At 41.5% G+C, this 22,801-nt stretch overlaps 1 protein-coding gene across 1 annotated transcript; it reads left to right on the top strand.

Annotated features, from left to right (window-relative positions):
* The first annotated feature begins 13,102 nt into the window (after positions 1-13,102).
* Positions 13,103-22,801, top strand: LOC133555912 (apoptosis regulator BAX-like). The gene is made up of 6 exons (XM_061905378.1): positions 13,103-13,209; positions 15,045-15,093; positions 15,186-15,365; positions 15,447-15,576; positions 21,775-21,879; positions 21,942-22,801. Exons 1-6 carry the CDS (start codon positions 13,146-13,148, stop codon positions 22,038-22,040), a joined length of 627 nt encoding a protein of 208 aa, XP_061761362.1. The 5' UTR covers positions 13,103-13,145; the 3' UTR covers positions 22,041-22,801.

Genomic DNA, 22,801 nt, shown 5'->3' with positions numbered 1-22,801 from the left:
AGGGAACAAGACAGGAAGCTGACAAAATAAGAGCACTAGACAGGAACTAAGGACAGGAAATACTAAACACACTGAGGAGGAACACAGCACTCAGGGAACAAGACAGGAAGCTGACAAAATAAGAGCACTAGACAGGAACTAAGGACAGGAAATACTAAACACACTGAGGAGGAACACAGCACTCAGGGAACAAGACACAAACTGACAAAATAAGAGCACTAGACAGGAACTAAGGACAGGAAATACTAAACACACTGAGGATGAACACAGCACTCAGGGAACAAGACAGGAAGCTGACAAAATAAGAGCACTAGACAGGAACTAAGGACAGGAAATACTAAACACACAGAGGAGGAACACAGCACTCAGGGAACAAGACAGGAAGCTGACAAAATAAGAGCACTAGACAGGATATAAGGACAGGAAATACTAAACACACTGAGGAGGAACACAGCACTCAGGGAACAAGACACAAACTGACAAAATAAGAGCACTAGACAGGAACTAAGGACAGGAAATACTAAACACACTGAGGAGGAACACAGTGCTCAGGGAACAAGACAGGAAGCTGACAAAATAAGAGCACTAGACAGGAACTAAGGACAGGAAATACTAAACACACTGAGGAGGAACACAGCACTCAGGGAACAAGACAGGAAGCTGACAAAATAAGAGCACTAGACAGGAACTAAGGACAGGAAATACTAAACACACTGAGGAGGAACACAGCACTCAGGGAACAAGACACAAACTGACAAAATAAGAGCACTAGACAGGAACTAAGGACAGGAAATACTAAACACACTGAGGAGGAACACAGTGCTCAGGGAACAAGACAGGAAGCTGACAAAATAAGAGCACTAGACAGGAACTAAGGACAGGAAATACTAAACACACTGAGGATGAACACAGCACTCAGGGAACAAGACAGGAAGCTGACAAAATAAGAGCACTAGACAGGAACTAAGGACAGGAAATACTAAACACAGTGAGGAGGAACACAGCACTCAGGGAACAAGACAGGAAGCTGACAAATTAAGAGCACTTGACAGGAACTAAGGACAGGAATATACTAAATACACTGAGGAGGAACACAGCACTCAGGGAACAAGACAGGAAGCTGACAAAATAAGAGCACTAGACAGGAACTAAGGACAGGAAATACTAAACACAGTGAGGAGGAACACAGCACTCAGGGAACAAGACAGGAAGCTGACAAATTAAGAGCACTTGACAGGAACTAAGGACAGGAATATACTAAATACACTGGGGAGGAACACAGCACTCAGGGAACAAGGCAGGAAGCTGACAAATTAAGAGCACTTGACATAAACTAAAGACAGGAGATACTAAACACAGAGGAAACAGACAAAGGCAGAGGAAAAAACTAAAACATAGACAAACTGTCAGGGGCAAGCCTGACAATCCTATTTAAAAGGGGAACATTATCACAATTTCAGAAGGGTTAAAACCAATAAAAATCAGTTCCCAGCACTAGACAGGAACTAAGGACAGGAAATACTAAACACAGTGAGGAGGAACACAGCACTCAGGGAACAAGACAGGAAGCTGACAAAATAAGAGCACTAGACAGGAACTAAAAGACAGGAAATACTAAACACAGGAAACAGACAAATGCAGAGGGAAAAACTAAAACATAGACAAACTGTCAGCGGCAAGCCTGACAATCCTATTTAAAAGGGGAACATTATCACAATTTCAGAAGGGTTAAAACCAATAAAAATCAGTTCCCAGTGGCTTATTTTATTTTTCGAAGTTTTTTTTCAAAATTTTACCCATCATTAGGGGTGTAACGGTACACAAAAATTTCAGTTCTGTACGTACCTCGGTTTAGAGGTCACGGTTCGGTTCAATTTCGGTACAGTAAGAAAACAAAAACAAAATATTTTGGGGGGTTATTTATTTACCAAATTTGTAAACAATGGCTTGATCCTTTTAACATTGGGAACACTATAATTCTGCCCATGTTAATCCACATTAAGATTAAATAAAATGACAACGTTTCTTCTACATATAAAAAGTGTAACATTAAACAGTTTCAAGTCAACTCATCATGCTTAATTTATTACAGCATTGAGGAAGCCTGTAGTTGATTTTTTATTTTGTAAAAGTTATATTTGTATCATCATGTGATAGCAGGGACCCTGCCATTCAAAACTAGACTGCTACATTACTAATGATTCATGTAACTGTGACGGACTCCCAGCCGTCCTCGTGTGGGTCGCGGTGACACTGGACACACGACTCGTTGTAGCAGGTTTGATTTACTTTTATTTCTTCACACGACCTTTCTTCAGGCCCATTTCTAGTGCGCCGGCTCCTCTTCCTGGTCGCGCTGCACCTTTTCGATGCTCGCCTGCTGCTTCTGTGGCGGGGACTCATTTTGGCGTGATCTCGGTTGTCGCGCTCGTGGTCGGGCTGCCGTGGTTTCCTCCTCTCTTGATCGGGGCGGTATAGCTTGGTTGGTAGAGTGGCCGTGCCAGCAACTTGAGGGTTGAAGGTTCGATTCCTGCTTCCGCCATCCTAGTCACTGCCGTTGTGTCCTTGGGCAAGACACTTTATCCACTTGCTCCCAGTGCCCCCCGCACTGGTTTAAATGTAACTTAGATATTGGGTTTCACTATGTAAAGCGCTTTGAGTCACTAGAGAAAAGCGCTATATAAATATAATTCACTTCACATCGTGCCCCCTTCGCCTCTCTTAAAGTCTAGGAGCGGATGCGCAGATTGTGAGCAGGGGTGTGTCCTACGCACCTGACTCCGATTGCCGTCCTCCTGCCGCTCCGTGTGCGTCACGCCTCTCCTCGCCGCCGCATGCCCCCGCCTCCTGGAGGACTCCATTCTGGTCCAGAACGCCTCTGTCGGCCCGTCAGCTGTGTCTCTTCACAGTAACTATGGCTGAAAAATAGTACAATAGCAATAGGAGAGACTATTCATCCCTAAACACCATGGAGTTCATGTAGGCTTAATGATCCATCCATCCATTTCCTACCGCTTATTCCCTTTTGCGGTCGCGGGTGACACTGGCGCCTATCTCAGCTATAATGCTCTTACATTATTATGTACACTATCAGAGACAGAAACTCTTCATTTAACATAATGTCCTTTTTTGCTGCTTCAACACAACTCAATCAACACTGTCCGTAACACACACACACACACACCGTAAAATGAGCTAACGTTACGCTAAAAGTTAACTAGCCTTCACCTCAAGCCAGGACTGCGAGTGAGCTGAGCTGCAGTTTGTTTCTAGAATGTCAACGGGCTCATAGTGATGTTTAGAAAGTAGTTGACTTGGAAGTGTTTAGTATAATTTTGGAAGAGTGCGTTGCTCACCTGCTTAACGCCTATCTGCTGACGAGATCTGCTCTGAATACGCACTGCTGATTGGCTTGTTATCGCTAATGTTGTAACCAATCAGATGGTTGTGTGGGAGGGACAATAGAGGGTGCTGTGCAGGAGACAGAGGCAGAACGGAGCGTAGCAGCTTGTTAAGACTTTAGCATAGGCGGCTACTTTATATGTTCATGTGGAATTCGTTCGGTACTCCTCCGCACCGAACCGAAACCCCCGCACCGAAACGGTTCAATACAAATACACGTACCGTTACACCCCTACCCATCATAGAATATCCCGAAAAAAGGCTTTAAAGTGCCTGATTTTTGCTATCTTTAAAACCATCGTCCATTTTCCTGTGACGTCATTTAGTGATGCCAACATGGCGAATAGCACAGCAAGATATAGCGACATTAGCTCGGATTCAGACTCGGATTTCAGCAGCTTATGATTGCGCATTAATTGAAACGGATGGTTGGCGTATGGAGGCAGACAGCGAAAACGAAATTGAAGAAGAAACTGAAGCTATTGAGCGAATAGCTATTGACGCTATTTGGCCATGTCTGCCTTAGCATCGCCGGTAAAATGTGTTGACCAAACGACTGATTATCTGGCAGTCATGCCGCGACCAAGTGTGTCTGATTAGCACATAAGTCAATAACATCAACAAAACTCACCTTTATGATTTCATAGACTCTATCGTTGGAAATGCATCTGCTTTGAGTGTCGTATTCATCTTTGTGCCATGTCTGTCGTAGCATCGCCGGTAAAATTTGCGGACCAAACGAGGGGACTTTCGCATCTCTTGACACTGGAGCAACTTAAATCCGTCGATTGGTATGTGTTTGTTTGGCATTAAATGTGGATGGAGGGAAAGGCTGGATGCAACTATAGCTACAAATGAGGCATAACGATGCAATATGTACATACAGCTAGCCTAAATAGCATGTTTGCATCGATTAGTATGCCGTGCTAATCGATGCACATTCTACGTAAATCAACTTGAATCCATCCCTGATCGTGTTGTTACACCCTCCGACAACACACCGACAAGATATGATGTCTCCAAGGTACCGGAAAACAGTCTAAAAAACGGAAAATAACAGAGCTGATTTGACTTGGTGCGTGTAATGTGTTTGAAAAAATGGCGGTTGACTAGGTGACGTCACGTTTTGACGTCATCGCTGCGAGAGCAAATAACAGAAAGGCGTTTAATTCGCCAAAATTCACCCATTTAGAGTTCGGAAATCGGATAAAAAAATATATGGTCTTTTTTCTGCAACATCAAGGTATATATTGACGCTTACATAGGTCTGGTGATAATGTTCCCCTTTAAACTCATGCTTCCTCTCGTCCTGTGCCAGATCGTCTCGTTTTACGTGCCTTTCTAGCGTCTATGCCCATGTCCATGCTTGTCTCCTTGTCTTGCCCTATTTTCCTGGTTTTCTTTTTTTGGATCGAGCATTCTTATTGCTGTAATTTTTAATTTACCCTTTTCCTCCTTCGAGCGCCCTATGTTATCCTTCGTCTACCTAATTGGTGAGTTTTTGTGTTTTCTAAATTTCGTTTTTTTTTGCCTCATTGAGTGATTTTTGTTTTTTTCCTATTTAGTGAATATATATATGTATATATATAGATCCTTTTTGTTTTTGCCTCCTGTTAGAGCGCTTTTCGTTTTTTCTAACATTATATTCTACTTTTGTTAGTTTTTTCCTAGATTAGATGATTCCTCCTATTTTTTGGAGTGATTATGATTTACCTTTTTTCGCGTAATTTGATTATTCTTGCGAAATACTTTTTGCTTTGGAGGTAAAAAGTCATTTCAAAAATAAAAGCTTTGTTTTGGAACTTCCTCTGTGCATCTGGGTCCTCTCATTATTCCAAGTCGTGACGATTGCACAGTATGTCAGGTTCAAACACTGATGACATCTATTAAACAGACGAGAAGCAAGGAATCATGCAGAGACAGAGTTCAATTTGGCTCAATCTGGAGACACGTATTTTGGTCTGTATTTTTGTTACAGATCCAAACTACGTTCCAAAAAAGTCCAGCCTGCGTGCTTCCTCTGTTTATTTGCGAGGACACTGGTTACATCGCTGAAGCTGTCGCTGAGGGAAGGGGGTAATCTCTACAACTCCAGTTCGACACAATATATGATTATACAAAAATGCAAATATGGTGATATCGCCTTGTCTCTGCTCTGTCTGCGTCACGGCGGTGTTCGGTCTTGGCAGTCAGCAGGCCGTTCCTGGACACAGACACTGAGACCAGACTGGCTTGCTATCTTTTGGATTGCCAGCTTTGCACAGACAAAGAAAAATACCACTTCTGCACAATTGACAGTAATTACAGCAATTATAGCATAAAAGTTATGTGATAATATATACATAATTATTCTGATTGATTGATTGAAACTTTTATTAGTAGATTGCACAGTACAGTACGTATTCCGTATTGGCATGTGTTGCAATGTTAATATTTCATCATTGATATATAAACTATCAGACTGCATGGTGGGTAGTAGTGGGTTTCAGTAGGCCTTTAAACGTCCTGTCTTTTTCTACGGTGTTGTATCTGCAAGCCTAAGTCAAGTAAAACTTCTTCCGGGTGAACTTGCTGTAAACCCCGCACACAGGCACCCGCCCACCAGGTCAAGTCGCTGCCATTAATTTGAAAAGAGAAGCGAAACCGAAAAAAAAAGAAACGAAACAGTAAAAAAGAGAAGCGGATGTGGGGGAAAAAAAAGTTGAAAAACCAAAACCTGTGACATACGAAAGCAATAAAAGTCAATCAATCAATCAATCAATGTTTACTTATATAGCCCTAAATCAGTAGTGTCTCAAAGGGCTGCACAAACCACTACGACATCCTCGGTAGGCCCACATAAGGGCAAGGAAAACTCACACCCAGTGGGACGTCGGTGACAATGATGACTATGAGAACCTTGGAGAGGACGAAAGCAATGGATGTCGAGCGGGTCTAACATAATACTGTGAAAGTTCAATCCATAATGGATCCAACACAGTCGCGAGAGTCCAGTCCAAAGCGGATCCAACACAGCAGCGAGAGTCCCGTTCACAGCGGAGCCAGCAGGAAACCATCCCAAGTGGAGGCGGATCAGCAGCGCAGAGATGTCCCCAGCCGATACACAGGCAAGCAGTACATGGCCACTGGATCGGACCGGACCCCCTCTCCAAGGGAGAGTGGGACATAGGAGAAAAAGAAAAGAAACGGCAGATCAACTGGTCTAAAAAGGGAGTCTATTTAAAGGCTAGAGTCGACAAAAATATGAATATAGGTTGGTTGACGAGCACATCGGGGAACTTCTGGGTTTCGGGCGATGGTCTAAGCCCAATTAGCCTACTGTATATATATATATATATATATATATATGAATCCGTGCACATTTAGGCCTGTTCTGAAAGGTTTAAAGGCAAATATAAAAGACAGTGAAAAAATGTCTAAAATGGGATTGAGTGGATTTTTACACTCTTCGGAAAAGTATTTGTTAAAAAAATTTAAACCATTTATCATGACTAAAAGGTTACTGCTACCTCACGTCACTCGACGCTTACAGTATTTAGAGAAGAAAAGTGTCTTTACATCTGAGGGGTCCATAAATTAAACATTTATCCATGAAAGACAAGGTTTGATTTATTCGTGCATCATTAAGTAACGTATTTGATCGTGACGCTAATGAGAAAAAGGATAAGTTAGTTTGCAGTTGATTTCCTGCTACAAATATTAGTCTCATTCCCAATTCATGTCTGCGGTTGTTTTTATGGTGCAAGGGTCATAATTTGTCTCATTAATTAGCTATAAATGTCACTGTTGTTTAGCATGAATCTTTGCTAGCAATATTAAAATTCAGTATAAGCTGTTAAACCTACTAGAGATTTGTACCTTTAGTTTATTAATAATATTTTATTGATGCCAACAAATATCACCAAAGACGCTATAATGTGGGAATCCGTGTCGAATAAATCACTTGGCTTTCTTGCACAACTGCTGAGCTTTTAGTTTTGTTATGAAAATGGACGATGAAAATACGGGGACTGGACCAACATTCAAAATATTTATTATTAGGACTTAACATGACGTAGGTTTATTTGCACAATCAGGTCTTCGAGGTTATATTTAGTCATAGCCACCACAAAAGAACACAAACTTTACATTTAGTTCTGCTATCAAACACTACTAATATAACTCGATTGCATCACAGAAAGTTTGTTGAACAAATCAAATGTTCAAACCAACATTTTACAAAGTAATAGCTGCAGACACAATCATGGTCTGATTGTATTCCACAAGATGATGAAAGTGATATTTTTTAGAGCACTTTAATTTTTTCCCCTGACTTTTTTCACCTTCATGCGCCATTTCTTTCGGGACTCAGCAAAATCTTTTCCTTAATTTGAACGACTGGAACACCCAAGAACAGAACAGCAATGTGGCATCTTAATGCGAGCTCTAGCTGCTTGACCATCGTGTCAATTATTATTATCAGAATCAGAATAGTTTTATTGCCGCGGCGACTTGTCCAGGGTGTACCCCGCCTTTCGCCCGAATGCAGTTGAGATAGGCTCCAGCACCCCCTGTGACCCCTATTGGGACGAGAGGTAGAAAATGGATGGATGGATGTTTGAGAACGGGTTCACGAACTAGGAATTTTTCTTGGTACAATCGTGCAACAGAAAACACATAACACAGAAAAGGTAAAAGGTAATTGATTATAAATAAAATGATACATTATTATATTCTTATTTTTGTTATAATATTATAATAATAATAAAATAATGAATTAAGCTGCAAAGAACAAAAAGGATATGACATCATATGCAACCCTCCTATTGGCAACGAAAACATACAAAAACGTATTGTATTTTTTCAATATTAGTATTTGTTTGTTGCCAAAACCTTTTTTTTAGTGCCAACACATAGTTTTCTACAATGTCAATTTATTTGATACCAAATCTTACTGCCAGTGTTTTGGCTCCATAAACAAAACAGTAGATTACAAATCTACAGTGTATTATTTTTTTTTTGTTGTAATTTACTGGAAACGAACACAACCTGGAAGACCAAACTTGCCAAAAAAAAAAATCACAATAAAAGGATTATAACGATCCTGGAATGCATAGAAAATGTTAAATAAATAAAAAAGTCTGGGCTTCCCTGCTTAGGCTGCTGCCTCCGTGACCCGACATTAAAATATTGCTCAAATATAATGTTTATTTGTTATTTTTTTATAACCCTCCGCGACCCCAGCGGTGGTAAAATGGATGGATGGATCGATGGATGGATGGATGGATGGATGGATTTTTACAAACCTTTATTTATAATGTGCAACCTTTACATAGAATAGAATAGAATGGACTTTATTATCATTGCTCGGCCACATTCTCCGCCTCCTCGTGCCCTGCCCCGCTGCTCGTTCGCCGGCTCCACCTCTCCACACACGGGTACAAGCGGCCAAAATGAGTTTCCTCCGCCGGGTGGCAGGGCTTTCCCTTAGAGATAGGGTGAGAAGCTCTGCCATCCGGGGTAGCTCAAAGTAAAGCTGCTGCTCCTCCACATGGAGAAGAGGTTGTTCGGGCATCTGGTCAGGATGCCACCCGAACGCCTCCTTCGGGAGGTGTTTTGGGTACGTCCGACCGGTAGGAGGCCACGGGGAATACTATATCTCCCGGCTGGCCTGGGAACCCCTCGGGAAGAGCTGGACGAAGTGACTGGGGAGAGGAAAGTCTGGGCTTCCCTGCTTAGGCTGCTGCCTTCGCGACCCGACCTCGGATAAGCGGAAGAAGATGGATGGATGGAATAATATTATAATATACAAACCCCCGTTTCCTGCTTATTTCGGCAAGACAAGTGTTACAACCCATATTCAATTGAATGCAAAAAAGAGTGCAGGTACTTTCCTGGCCCGCTTGCAGTCCAGACCTGTCTCCCATCGAAAATGTGTGGCACATTATGAAGCGTAAAATACGACAGCGGAGACCCCGGACTGTTGAAGGACTGAAGCTCTACATAAAACAAGAATTTTTCTCCACTGTTCCACTCTCCCTTGGGGAGGGGGTCCGATCCGGTGGCCATGGATGAAGTACTGGCTGTCCAGAGTCGGGACCCAGGATCGACCACTCGTCCAGAGCCAGGACCCAGGATGGACCGCTCGCCTGTGTATCGGCTGGGGACATCTCTGCGCTGCTGATCCGCCTCCGCTTGGGATGGTTTCCTGTTGGCTCCACTGTGGACGGGACTCTCTCTGCTGTGTTGGATCCACTTTGGACTGGACTCTCACGGTTGTGTTGGATCAACTATGGATTGAACTTTCACAGTATCATGTTAGACCCGCTCGACATCCATTGCTTTCCTTTCGATTTCCCTAGAGGGGGAGGGGGGGGGGGGGGGGTGGATCCCACATATGCGGTCCTCTCCAAGGTTTCTCATAGTCATCATTGTCACCGACGTCCCACTGGGTGTGAGTTTTCCTTGCCCTTATGTGGGCTCTACTGAGGATGTCGTTGTGGTTTGTGCAGCCCTTTGAGACATTAGTGATTTAGGGCTATATAAATAATCATTGATTGAATTCCACTTTCAAAGCTTCAACAATTAGTTTCCTCAGTTCCCAAACGTTTATTGAGTGTTGTTAAAACAAAATGTGATGTAACACAGTGGTGAACATGCCCTTTCCCAACTACTTTGGCACGTGTTGCAGCCATTAAATTCCAAGTTAATTATTATTCGCAAAAAAAAAAATCAAGTTTATGAGTTTGAACATCAAATATCTTGTCTTTTGCAGTGCATTCAATTGAATATGGGTTGGAAAGGATTTGAATTGTATTCCGTTTGTATTTACATCCAACACAATTTCCCATCTCATATGGAAACGGGGTTTGTAATATAATAATATATAATAATAATATAATAATGTAATGTCCTGCGATGAGATGGCGACTTGTCCAAGATGTGCGCCGCCTAAATGGATGGATAATAATATAATACTATAATACTTAGCCAATAGAATAATGAGGTTGCAAAGGTCTATTTTGGATTTTTTTGTTTTCATACAGTGTAAATCCAAATAGCACATCTTACCTTTAGTTTTTTTTTTAATTATTCATTTATTTATTTTTTTATATAAATGTTTATTATAAATTTCAATATTATCAAACAGAAGAGAAACAATAATCAAAATAGTTCAACAGTATAAAATAATACAAAACATTATAAAAACAGTACAAAACTGCGCCAGGGGGTTGTAAATTTAAAGTAACAAATTCTATATATATATATATATATATATATATGTAGGTGTGGGAAAAAATCACAAGACTACTTCATCTCTACAGATCTGTTTCATGAGGGGTTCCCTCAATCATCAGGAGATTTTAATGGAAGCATTCACATACAATGGTTTATATAGAGCACAGAGTGGGTGGGTACAAGCAGGCGTAGGGTGTGGTGATTGGCTCATGTGTTACCTAGGAGGTGTTTCCGTCTATGGCGGCATGTTGAAATGATTTCACTACACTTGTTGAGGGATGATAGATCTGGATGATATATAATAAACAGTTTCTCTTTTAAGCATAGGTTGCATCTTTTATTACCACTATTGTAAGGTGTGCTGGATGCAAGAATTTGCCATGTTATTGAATATTCAACATTATTGTCTTTGAGGTTCCAAGTGTGCTTGCTGAGTTCTGTAGAATTCTGCAAAGTCTGGTTTCTAAAGGAGGCGTTGTGATTATTCCATCTTGTTTTGAACGCTCCTTCGGTTAATCCTACGTACGTGTCGGATGTGTTAATGTCCTTGCGTATTACCTTTGCTTGGTAAACGACTGACGTCTGTAAGCACCTTCCGTTGAGAGGACAATCAGGTTTCTTGCGACAGTTACATTCATTATTGGTTTCAGAGTCGTTTAGTCTGGGGGTAGGCAGTCCTTTTGCAATTACTTTGTTGTGGTTTTAAATGATTTGTTGCATGTTATTCATACAGCTGTAGCTCAATTTAATGTTGTTCTTGTTGAATATTTTTCTTAGGGTGTTGCCTTTGGGGAAGTGTTTGTCGATCAGAGTGATCGATCAGAGTAAGGTGTGCTGGATGCAAGAATTTGCCATGTTATTGAATATTCAACATTATTGTCTTTGAGGTTCCAAGTGTGCTTGCTGAGTTCTGTAGAATTCTGCAAAGTCTGGTTTCTAAAGGAGGCGTTGTGATTATTCCATCTTGTTTTGAACGCTCCTTCGGTTAATCCTACGTACGTGTCGGATGTGTTAATGTCCTTGCGTATTACCTTTGCTTGGTAAACGACTGACGTCTGTAAGCACCTTCCGTTGAGAGGGCAATCAGGTTTCTTGCGACAGTTACATTCATTATTGGTTTCAGAGTCGTTTAGTCTGGGGGTAGGCAGTCCTTTTGCAATTGCTTTGTTGTGGTTTGAAATGATTTGTTGCATGTTATTCATACAGCTGTAGCTCAATTTAATGTTGTTCTTGTTGAATATTTTTCTTAGGGTGTTGCCTTTGGGGAAGTGTTTGTCGATCAGAGTGATCGATCAGAGTGATCGACAAACACTTCCCCAAAGGCAGAGTGATCGATCAGAGTGATCGACAAACACTTCCCCAAAGGCAACACCCTAAGAAAAATATTCAACAAGAACAACATTAAATTGAGCTACAGCTGTATGAATAACATGCAACAAATAATTTCAAACCACAACAAAGCAATTGCAAAAGGACTGCCTACCCCCAGACTAAACGACTCTGAAACCAATAATGAATGTAACTGTCGCAAGAAACCTGATTGCCCTCTCAACGGAAGGTGCTTACAGACGTCAGTCGTTTACCAAGCAAAGGTAATACGCAAGGACATTAACACATCCGACACGTACGTAGGATTAACCGAAGGAGCGTTCAAAACAAGATGGAATAATCACAACGCCTCCTTTAGAAACCAGACTTTGCAGAATTCTACAGAACTCAGCAAACACATTTGGAACCTCAAAGACAATAATGTTGAATATTCAATAAAATGGCAAATTCTTGCATCCAGCACACCTTACAACAGTGGTAATAAAAGATGCAACCTATGCTTAAAAGAGAAACTGTTTATTATATATCATCCAGATCTATCATCCCTCAACAAGCGCAGTGAAATCATTTCAACATGCCGCCACAGGCGGAAACACCTCCTAGGTAACACATGAGCCAATCACCACACCCTACGCCTGCCTGTACCCACCCACTCTGTGCCCTATATAAACCATTGTATGTGAATGCTTCCATTAAAATCTCCTGATGATTGAGGGAACCCCTCATGAAACAGATCTGTAGAGATGAAGTAGTCTTGTGATTTTTTCCCACACCTACATATTGCACTCTACCACGGTATCGAGCACTATTCTCTGGATAATCCAATCAAGACATATATATATATATATAAAATAAAGCAGGTGCAAAGCCATAGCCTCATTCAGATTCAAAAAATAACTTAAATTTGGAACACAGCATCATCGTTTTCACAGCTGTTTTGTTGTTAGAGGTAGAGAGCGATTGAAAGTAAAGTTCTAAATATTTTTTAAAGGCACAAAGGACAGGTCGGGTATTGAATAACTTACTTTATGAATATAAAACTTAGCCAATAAAATATTGAGGTTGCAAAGGTAGAATTTATTTTAAAATTTGTGACTTAGGTTTAGTTTTTTTGGAAAGGCGCAACAAAAGGGATTACGTCATCACTCCCGGGGCAGTGGTTGCCAGAGACGAAACAAACAGTGTCACGTGACTGGATGCGGAAATCCCAGCGTTGTTATTCAGAAAACAAGATGGCGCACCCGGGAGGAGACGGAAATGGTATGTCGGCCGGCGCGGCGGCTTCAATAAGCCGTAAACAGCACTTGACAACGTCACAAGCCAGCACGAACGCCTAGAGAATGCGGTCTTGTCGTTATTTATCGCTGTTGTGCGCTGGTAGCTTCGTCGGACGTCGGCAGCATCGCGTGCTAGCCTTTAGCCACAGTTAGCTTCTCGTTATCCCGCGCATTAAAGGCCTACTGAAACCCACTACTACCGACCAGGCAGTCTGATAGTTTATATATCAATGATGAAATATTAACATTGCAACACATGCCAATACGGCCTTTTTAGTTTACTAAATTACAGTTTTAAATTTCCCGCGGAGTTTCTTGTTGAAAACGTCGCGGAATGATGACGCGTATGATGGCGCGTGTGCGTGACGTCTCGGGTTGTAGAGGACATATTAGCCCAGCACCACACACGGCTAAAAGTCGTCTCATCGCATAATTACACAGTATTTTGGACTACTGTGTTGCTGAATCATTTGCAATTTGTTCAATTAATAATGGAGACTTTAAAGAAGAATGCTGTTGGTGGAAAGCGGTGGATTGCAGCTGCCTTTAGCAACCGAAACACAGCCGGTGTTTCTTTGTTTGTTGTGTAGCTTTAACACAGAGCGGTCAAGCGAACATGTTTCTTTAAGTCAACCAGCAAGTTTTTGGATGGGAAAATTGTGATATTAAGTCAACTCTTACCGGAGACTTGAGTGGATTGTGCAACCTCCTCCTTTAGCTGTGTAAAAGGCATCTGTGATATTGGCTTTTCTCTGAAACACTGGCGTTCACCACAACCTTTCGACTTTCAGGTATGGCTTTATAATCTCACTAAAACATGGTTAAAACAATAAGCAGATAAGGGATTTTCCAGAATTATCATAGTAAATGTGTCTAATTACATCCGGAGCCGTCGCTTTTTTTTTTTTTTTTGTAGCGCCTCACTCTAAATTTCCTCATCCACAAATCTTTCATCCTCGCTCAAATTAATGGGGAAATTGTCGCTTTCTCGGTCCGAATAGCTCTCGCTGCTAGAGGCTTACATTATATACAATGTGAGGAGATGTCATGCCAAATTTCTTCCCCCCTGCAAAAACCTTCCCCCCAGAAGCCCCTCTAATGCCTGAAGGACCCCAATGAGGGTGTGACAATACCAAGTTATATGACTCTTAAGGGTTACAGCTGCAAAATTAGCGAAGCAAAAATAGCTTGATAGGTTCGCATGCTGGAATGCTAATATTTTTTCCTCACCATTATTTTTCACCAATGACAATCAGCCAATTATAATGCTTTTAAAACAGGCAGCTGTGTGGGCTGCTTTAAGGTCCTTCCACCCTCATTGGGGTCCTTCAAGCATTAACGCCAATTTTCTATCAGGGGGAAGAAATTTGGCGTGACAGAGCCCTACAACCCGTGACGTCACGCGCACATCGTCTGCTACTTCCGGTAAAGTCAAGGCTTTTTTTATTAGCGACCAAAAGTTGCAAACTTTATCGTCGATGTTCTCTAATAAATTATTTCAGCAAAAATATGGCAATACCGCAAAACGATCAAGTATGACACATAGAATGGACCTGCTATCCCTGTTTAAATAAGGAAATCTCATTTCAGAAGGCTTTTAAGTTTACTTCCTAAACATTGTTGAGACAATAGTGACACAAACGACGACGTTTAGCTCAAAAGTGCATATAAAGCAAGGGTGAGGGAGTCTGGTTTGTGTTGTGGTATTCGTAATACAACTATTATTATCCAATATGGGTTACAATAAGGTGGTTAAGGGTTGTTTTGTGTATCAATTGCAGTCCAATGCATGATTGACCCTTGACCTATGCACGACAGGTAATTCCACGGAACAGTTACTGGAACTGGGAGCGGACTTGCTAAAAGAGTGAGTCGACCTCATCATCATAGACGGGCACGAGACTGTGTCTGAGTCACGGTATCGTTTTGTCGTAACCTGGATTTTTATGTTTTACGCAGTTTCATTTTCGAGCGAGTTCGCCGCTACGGAGACGGCCGCTACGGAGACGGCAACGCCGTGGTGGTGGTGACCCGGGACCAGCTGGGCGGAGGCGAGCTGTGCAATGCCAACCATAAGGAGCTGGCACAGTGCCTGCAGAAGATCGGAGACGAGATGGACGGCAATGTAGAGCTCAATAAGTAAGCAACAAGTGGATTTATTTACTATTAGCGTCGCTTGTTTTTTTTTTTAAACATCATTTTGTTTCCCTCTCTGCTTAGGATGATAGAAAAGTGTGCACCCAACAAGGAGTTCTTTATGAAAGTGGCCCTTGAAATCTTCTCAGATGGAAAGTTCAACTGGGGCCGAGTGGTCACCCTCTTTTACTTTGCCTGTCGACTCGTCATTAAAGTGAGTATTTTATTTTCTGATATTCTTATATTGCGGACATGCCAACATGTTCATCTTTGTTGTACATGGCACTAAGGGATGTAAACTGAGTAGAGATGTTCGATAATGGCTTTTTTGCCTATATGCGATATTTCGATATTGTTCAACTCTTTGTTACCGTTTCCGATATCAACTGATACCGGTATATACAGTCGTGGAATCAACACACATTGTTATGCCTAATTTTGTGGTGATGCCCCACTGGATGCATTAAACAATGTAACGAGGTTTTCAAAAATAAATCAACTCGACGTTATGGGGAAAAAATGCCAACATGACACTGCCATATTTGTTATTGAAGTCACAAAGTGCATTATTTTTTTAACATGCCTCAAAACAGCAGCTTGGAATTTGGGACATGCTCTCCCTGAGAGAGCACGAGGAAGTTGAGGTGGGCGGGGTTGGGGGTGGCGGGGTTGAGGTGGGGGGCAGCGGGGGTGTATATTGTAGCGTCCCGGAATAGTTCGTGCTGCAAGGGGTTCTGGGTATTTGTTCTGTTGTGTTACGTTGTGGATGTTCCCCCGAAATGTGTTTTTCATTCTTGTTTGGTGTGGGTTGACAGTGTGGCGCATATTTGTTTGATTGATTGAAACTTTTATTAGTACATTGCACAGTACAGTACATATTCCATACAATTGACCATTAAATGGTAACACCCGAATAAGTTTTTCAACTTGTTTAAGTCGGGGTCCACGTTAATCAATTCATGGTAACAGTGTAACAGTGTTAAAGTTGTTTATACGGCCACCCTCAGCGTGACCTATATGGCTGTTGACCAAGTATGCGTTGCATTCACTTGTGTGTGTAAAAAGCCGCAAGTATAATGTGATTGGGCCGGCACGCAAAGGCAGTGCCTTTAAGGTTTATTGGCACTCTGTACTTCTCTCTATGTCCGTGTACCACTACAGTACAGCAGTGTTTTAAGAAGTCATAAATTTCACTTTTTGAAACCGATACTGATCATTTCAGATATTACATTTTAAAGCATTTATCGGCCGATAATATCGGCAACCCGATATTATCGGACATCTCTAATACCGAATACCGGTATTCTGTCTAACTGGATCCTAATTGGGTCGTTTTGTTAGGGTTGTTAAGATTCCGGACAAACAATATGGCTATTTGTTATTTTTGCTATCCAGCTGACCGTCATAATTATGTCATTCTTACGCCGCTGCGCATTACAATCAGTTTGGAATAATCACGAACAAGGAAGTAGGTCTGGCCGAAATATAGCCTTTTTTAAATATTTTGATATTTTTAGGCCATGTCGCGATACACGATATATATCTCGATATTTTGCCATGACCTTGAATTAACACTTGACACATACAATCACAGCAGTATGATTATTCAATGTTTGTACATTAAAACCTTCTTATTCTTACTGCATTAATATTTGCTCATTTTAAACTTTCATGCAGAGAAGGAAATTACAACTAAGTCTATTGACCAAAACTGTATTTATTAAACAATTATTAAGCAGTGGCACAAAAACACTCATGTCATTTCAAAACAGAAAGTGCAAGACTGTCAGATACATTTTAAGTGTCGAATAAAAATTAGCTGCATAATAGGAAGTGATTGATTGAAACTTTTATTAGTAGATTGCACAGTACAGTACATATTCCGTACAATTGACCACTAAATGGTAACACCCGAATAAGTTTTTCAACTTCTTTAAGTCGGGGTCCACATTAATCAATTCATGGTAGGAAATCAAATTGTGTTTGTCCTTCGTTATGTGGTATGTTAGTACGGACTAGGGCTGCGAATCTTTGGGTGTCCCACGATTCGATTCAATATCGATTCTTGAGGTTGCAATTCGATTATAAATCTATTTTTTTCGATTCAACGCGATTCTCGATTCAAAAACGATATTTTTACGATTCAAAACGATTCTGTATTCATTCAATACATAGGATTTCAGCAGGATCTACCCCAGTCTGCTGACATGCTAGCAGAGTAGTATATATTTTTTAAAAAGCTTTTAAAGGACAATGTTTTATCAACTGATTTCAATGATGTATATTTGTTTTAACTATTAAACAAACCAAAAATATGACTTATTTTTCTTTGTGAAAATATTGGACACAGTGTGTTGTCAAGCTTATAAGATGCGGTGCACGTGTAAGCCACTGTGACACTTGTTCTTTTTTTCTTTTTTTTTTATAAATGTCTAATGATAATGTCAATGAGGGATTTTTAATCACTACTATGCTGAAATTATAACTAATATTGATAATGTTGTTGATAATATTCATTTTTGTTTCACTACTTTTGGTTTGTTCTGTGTCGTGTTTGTGTCTCCTTTCAATTGCTCTGAGTGTTGCTGGGTCAGGTTTGGTTTTGGAATTGGATGGTATTGCTGTGTATTGTTTTGTTGAATTGATAAAAAAAAAGAAAAATCAACTCAAAAAAAAAAGAGAGTCGATTCTGACTTACACAACGCAAGAATCGCGACTCAAATTGAATCGATTTTTTCCCACACACCTAGTACAGATGTTATTAAATTCTGTTGTTGACTATTTTTTTCATACGGTGTTGATCTGGAAATGTTTGCCTCGGCATTTTGTTGGTGTGGCACCGAACGGGGATGTTGACATGCGGAGTAATCGCTCTTCATTCTCTAGAAGGTGACTTTTCAAATGATACTACATATTAGCAGTAATGCTACTTTTTATAGCAAAGCTTTTGGTCCACACTTGACAAATTACGCTTGTCTGTTCGACATATTCACACTTGAAGCCAAACCACCGCCAGACAATGGACCCCTTGCTGTTTTTCTTGGGAATTAAGTCTTCCTCCATTCGCACATTCTTTCTCTCGTATTACCACTCGCACGACTCTGCTATCATCACAGCTAACGTTACTCTTGCTGCTACCTCTCTGCTCCGCAAGGGCGTATACGTATGTGACGTATGTCGTGACAGTATGTGACGTATGTAAGAATGTGCGCTTGCTGTCTGTGAGAAGGAGAGAAAGGAAAGAGCGAGAAGAGCATGTAGTGTAATGCCCGCAGCTAAAAGCAACTGCGTCAGAACGTATACTCAAATATCACGATTTAGTCATTTTTTATATCGCACAGAGACAAACCCGCGGTATATCTTTATATATTGATGTATCGCCCAGCTCTACAGGGAAGCGACAGCACACAAAAGTATGTAACTCAACAATATTTCCTCTTCAAAAGTCACTCACGTGAGTAATAGTGGTGTCAGTTTGATGTGAACACGTTTCACGCATTACTGCATTATCCACCCTCTTGTGACTTTTTGGACTTGTTCTGTTTTTTTCTTATTTTGGGGAATCTAGAATCCATCCCTAAAGGGGGGATACTGTGACGATCTGTCACATTCACGTCTTATCTTTGCTTAGTTGGTGTTTATTACCTGTTGTTAGCGCTCTTATTTTAGTTCCATTTCCTGCTTGTCTCCCTGAGCGCTATTTCCCCTCACCTTTCCTTGATTGGGAGCCTGGCCACACCTGTTTTCTATCAGCTGGCTGCTATATATGCCTGCCTCGCCCTCCAGTCACGGCTCAATGATTGTTTCCTGTCTCCTGGTTCCTGTTTTTCCTGCATTTTGACATTAAAGTCATGTTTTCCTGCGCTACGCCTGTCATCTCTGCATCTTGGGGTTCTCCACCAACAGATTATGACAATTGATTATGTTTGTACACTGATATGTACATTTAAATATTATGTGGAATATCATTTACGATAGCTGAATGTGTTCCCCTATTTTGTAATATTGGCAATTAAGGCAGAAAATGCATCACAACAGCGGTGGTTTCAGCACAGTTTAACCATTTATACAAGTCAAAATAATATATGACAATACAATACTGGGGCCGAGTCGTCTCCCTCTTTTACTTTGCCTGTCGACTCGTCATTAAAGTGAGTATTTTTTTTCTGATATTCTTATATTGCGGACATGCCAACATGTTCATCTGTCTTGTACATTGCGCTAGGCCACCCTCACAGTGGCCTAGTGGTTAGTGTCTGCCCTGAGATCGGTAGTTTGGGAGTTCAAACCCCGGCCGAGTCATAACAAAGACTAAAAAAAAATGGGACCCAATACCTCCCTGCTTGGCACTCAGCATCAAGGCTTGGAATTGGGGGTTAAATCACCATAAATGGCGCGGCAACGCTGCTGACCACTGCTCCCCTCACTTCCCAGGGGGTGATCAAGGGGATTGGTCAAATGCAGAAGACAAATTTTACCACACCTTGTGTGTGACAATCATGGGTACTTTAACTTAATTTAACTAGGGGATGTACTGTATACACAGTACCGGTATACTTTCTAACTGGTTCCTAATTGGGTCGTTTTGTTAGGATCGTTAAAATTCTTGACAACCAATACGGCTATTTGTTTTTTTTGCTATCCAGCTGACTGTCATAATTATGTCCCATTCTGCCGCCACTGCGAAGTGTACTCCGGAGCGATTTATAATCCGAAAAATACGGTATTAACCGCAACAGCTAATTGTAAAAAAACAAACCCCAACAACTTTATGAATTGTACAATTTCAGAGTGTGCTTTTTCTATTTTTAAAACAGAAATCATTCTGAAGTTGTCTTTATTTTTAAGTTATCGTGCCGTGATTTTACCAGTCCAGCTGGGAGTAGATTTTTCTCCATGTGGTCCCCGATCATACTTGCCAACCTTGAGACCTCCGATTTCGAGGGGTGGGCGGTGTGGGGGGTGGGGGGCGTGGTTAAGAGGGGAGGAGTATAATTCACCAACTCAAGTATTTCATATATATAAATATATATATATATATATATATATATGTATGAAATACTTGACTTTCAGTGAATTCTAGCTATATATTTTATTTTATATATATATATATATAAAATAAATAAATTAATTTCAGACAGCACCTATCAAAAACAAATTTGTTCTACTAATTCTACTGTGCTTGCTGGTTACTTAAAAAAAACCCAGCAACACTTACCTTTCACTATTTGAGTAACCTTTGGTCTGCCATTCGTGTATTGGCGAGCGATCTCCGAATCCGGGAAGATATATCACGGATTTGTTGTAGACATCCGCAAATGAGAACGGGATGTTGCTTCCAGCTATCGGCATAGCCATATTTGTCTCAGCATAAGTTACACCATCGGGTCTCGGTTTTGCGAGGTGGCCCATTATACTGGGTTGTGAACGATGCTGCGCTGCGGACGCTTTGTGCTTCGCTGACCGTTCATGGCTGAGTATATCCGTTCGGGCGCCGTGTTCAACGGAGAAGTCTGTTTCCAATCGTATTGGAACTTGCAAGCGTATTTCTTCATTTTGCTCGTCGACGGTGTAATATATTGGGTTGGAGTCAATAACCAGGCGATGTGATGAAGTTACGTCTCTTTTACTGTGGGCTTCAGAACAGACTCCCTAATGCATGTTCCTTGACTGCGCTTAAATGTAGAATATATATCTACATTCTATTCTATGTACAGTAGATGCCAGTATTGTCCTGTTTAAGAGGGTCACGACATTGCTGAGTCAGGTTCTCATGGAGCTGGAGGGGGCGTCGGCTCCAGCTCCATCTGAATTTCGGGAGATTTTCGGGAGAAAATTTGTCCAGGGAGGTTTTCAGGAGAGGTGCTGAATTCCGGGAGTCTCCCGGAAAATCCGGGAGGGTTGGCAAGTATTGGCCCAGATCTAAAATTTGTTTGACACCCCTGCAGTAGGGCTTCACGGTGGAAGAGGGGTTAGTGCGTCTGCCTCACAATACGAAGGTCCTGCAGTCTTGGGTTCGATCCCAGGCTCGGGATCTTTCTGTGTGGAGTTTGCATGTTCTCCCCGTGAATGCGTGGGTTCCCTCCGGGTACTCCGGCTTCCTCCCACTTCCAAAGACATGCACCTGGGGATAGGTTGATTGGCAACACTAAATTGGCCCTAGTGTGTGAATGTGAGTGTGAATGTTGTCTGTCTATCTGTGTTGGCCCTGCGATGAGGTGGCGACTTGTCCAGGGTGTACCCCGCCTTCCGCCCGATTGTAGCTGAGATAGGCGCCATCGCCCCCGCGACCCCAAAAGGGAATAAGCGGTGGAAAGTGGATGGGTGGACCCCTGCAGTAGAAAACTGTGAATACATTATGAAAACAAAGGGATGAAATTATTGTGTGTTGGTCTTGATCCTCTTCTCCTAGGTTCTCCTGGATAACGTTCCTGACATCATCAGAACCATCATCAACTGGACTGTGGATTACCTCCGTGAAAATGTTCTCAACTGGATCAGGGATCAAGGGGGCTGGGTAAGGAAGTCGTAAATGATAGTCAGGATTTCAAATTAAAACTTTTTTTTTTTTGTTCCCAGGAGGGTATTCGAGCCTACTTCGGCACTCCCAAATGGCAAATGTTGGCCATCTTCTTGGCTGGCGTTCTCACCACCGTCATCGTGACTCGTAAAATGTGAACAGTTTCGTGAAGGCTGAGCGAGGAGGAGGAGGGCGTCTGCGTCTTTTCGTGGGCCCGAGCGAGCGGACCTGGCAGGAAGGAGAGGAGACCGAGCGGCCGAGCTGAACAAAAATACTTGAATGTGGACGAGAAGAAGACTTCTTTGCGTGTTTTGAGACGCCTGACTGCGGCGCCGCGGCCTCTCCCGCCCCCCCGGCAGCATGCCACACTCTGAGCCAGGGATTTCATTGTCATTGATTTTTTTACTCGGTACAAATAACAAGAAAGTCACTGCGTCTTGTTTTGTGCTGTAATTTACAATTATTTGACAATCCGCTTGCATTTTCTTTTTCTGCGGGATTGGATCCCTGTGAACAATCGTTCTCTGTCAGGAAGAGGAGAATCTTGAGGTGGCCATTTTGGTTCTTCTCACGGGTATCGTAAGCAATACATGAACAATTCAACATGGATTTTTGTTTTCTTCAAAAATACGCTCAGTCGCACACGACCAACATTTGTCACCAACCATCCATTGGTTTACCTCACTTTACACCCGTTTTAAAAGTACTGTTCTGTATTCTTCCAACGTCAAGTTAGTCCTTTAGACCTTCAGCAGCAAATGACTTTTATGTTTGTCAGTGCCTTTCTTGCTTCTTTTTTTTTTTACAATACAATTTGTAGACCTTTTTCTATCACATTTCTAAAAGTTTTGTGTCCAAAAAAAATACTTTGCAAAGAGTTTGTATGTTGTAATATGGAAATAAAACATTTAAGGTCTTA

Source organism: Nerophis ophidion, linkage group LG07 (assembly GCF_033978795.1).
Source record: "Nerophis ophidion isolate RoL-2023_Sa linkage group LG07, RoL_Noph_v1.0, whole genome shotgun sequence".
NCBI classification, from domain to species: Eukaryota; Metazoa; Chordata; class Actinopteri; order Syngnathiformes; family Syngnathidae; genus Nerophis; species Nerophis ophidion.
The sequence above is the reverse complement of the archived record's forward strand: the minus strand, read 5'-3'. Positions and strand labels throughout refer to the sequence as shown.

Coding starts and splice junctions, on each gene's coding strand:
- LOC133555912 (XM_061905378.1), top strand. CDS start 13,146: ATGCGGAAATCCCAGCGTTGTTATTCAGAAAACAAGATGGCGCACCCG. Junction 15,366..15,446: donor GGCAATGTAGAGCTCAATAA/GTAAGCAACAAG, acceptor CTCTCTGCTTAG/GATGATAGAAAAGTGTGCAC. Junction 15,577..21,774: donor CCTGTCGACTCGTCATTAAA/GTGAGTATTTTA, acceptor CTCTTCTCCTAG/GTTCTCCTGGATAACGTTCC.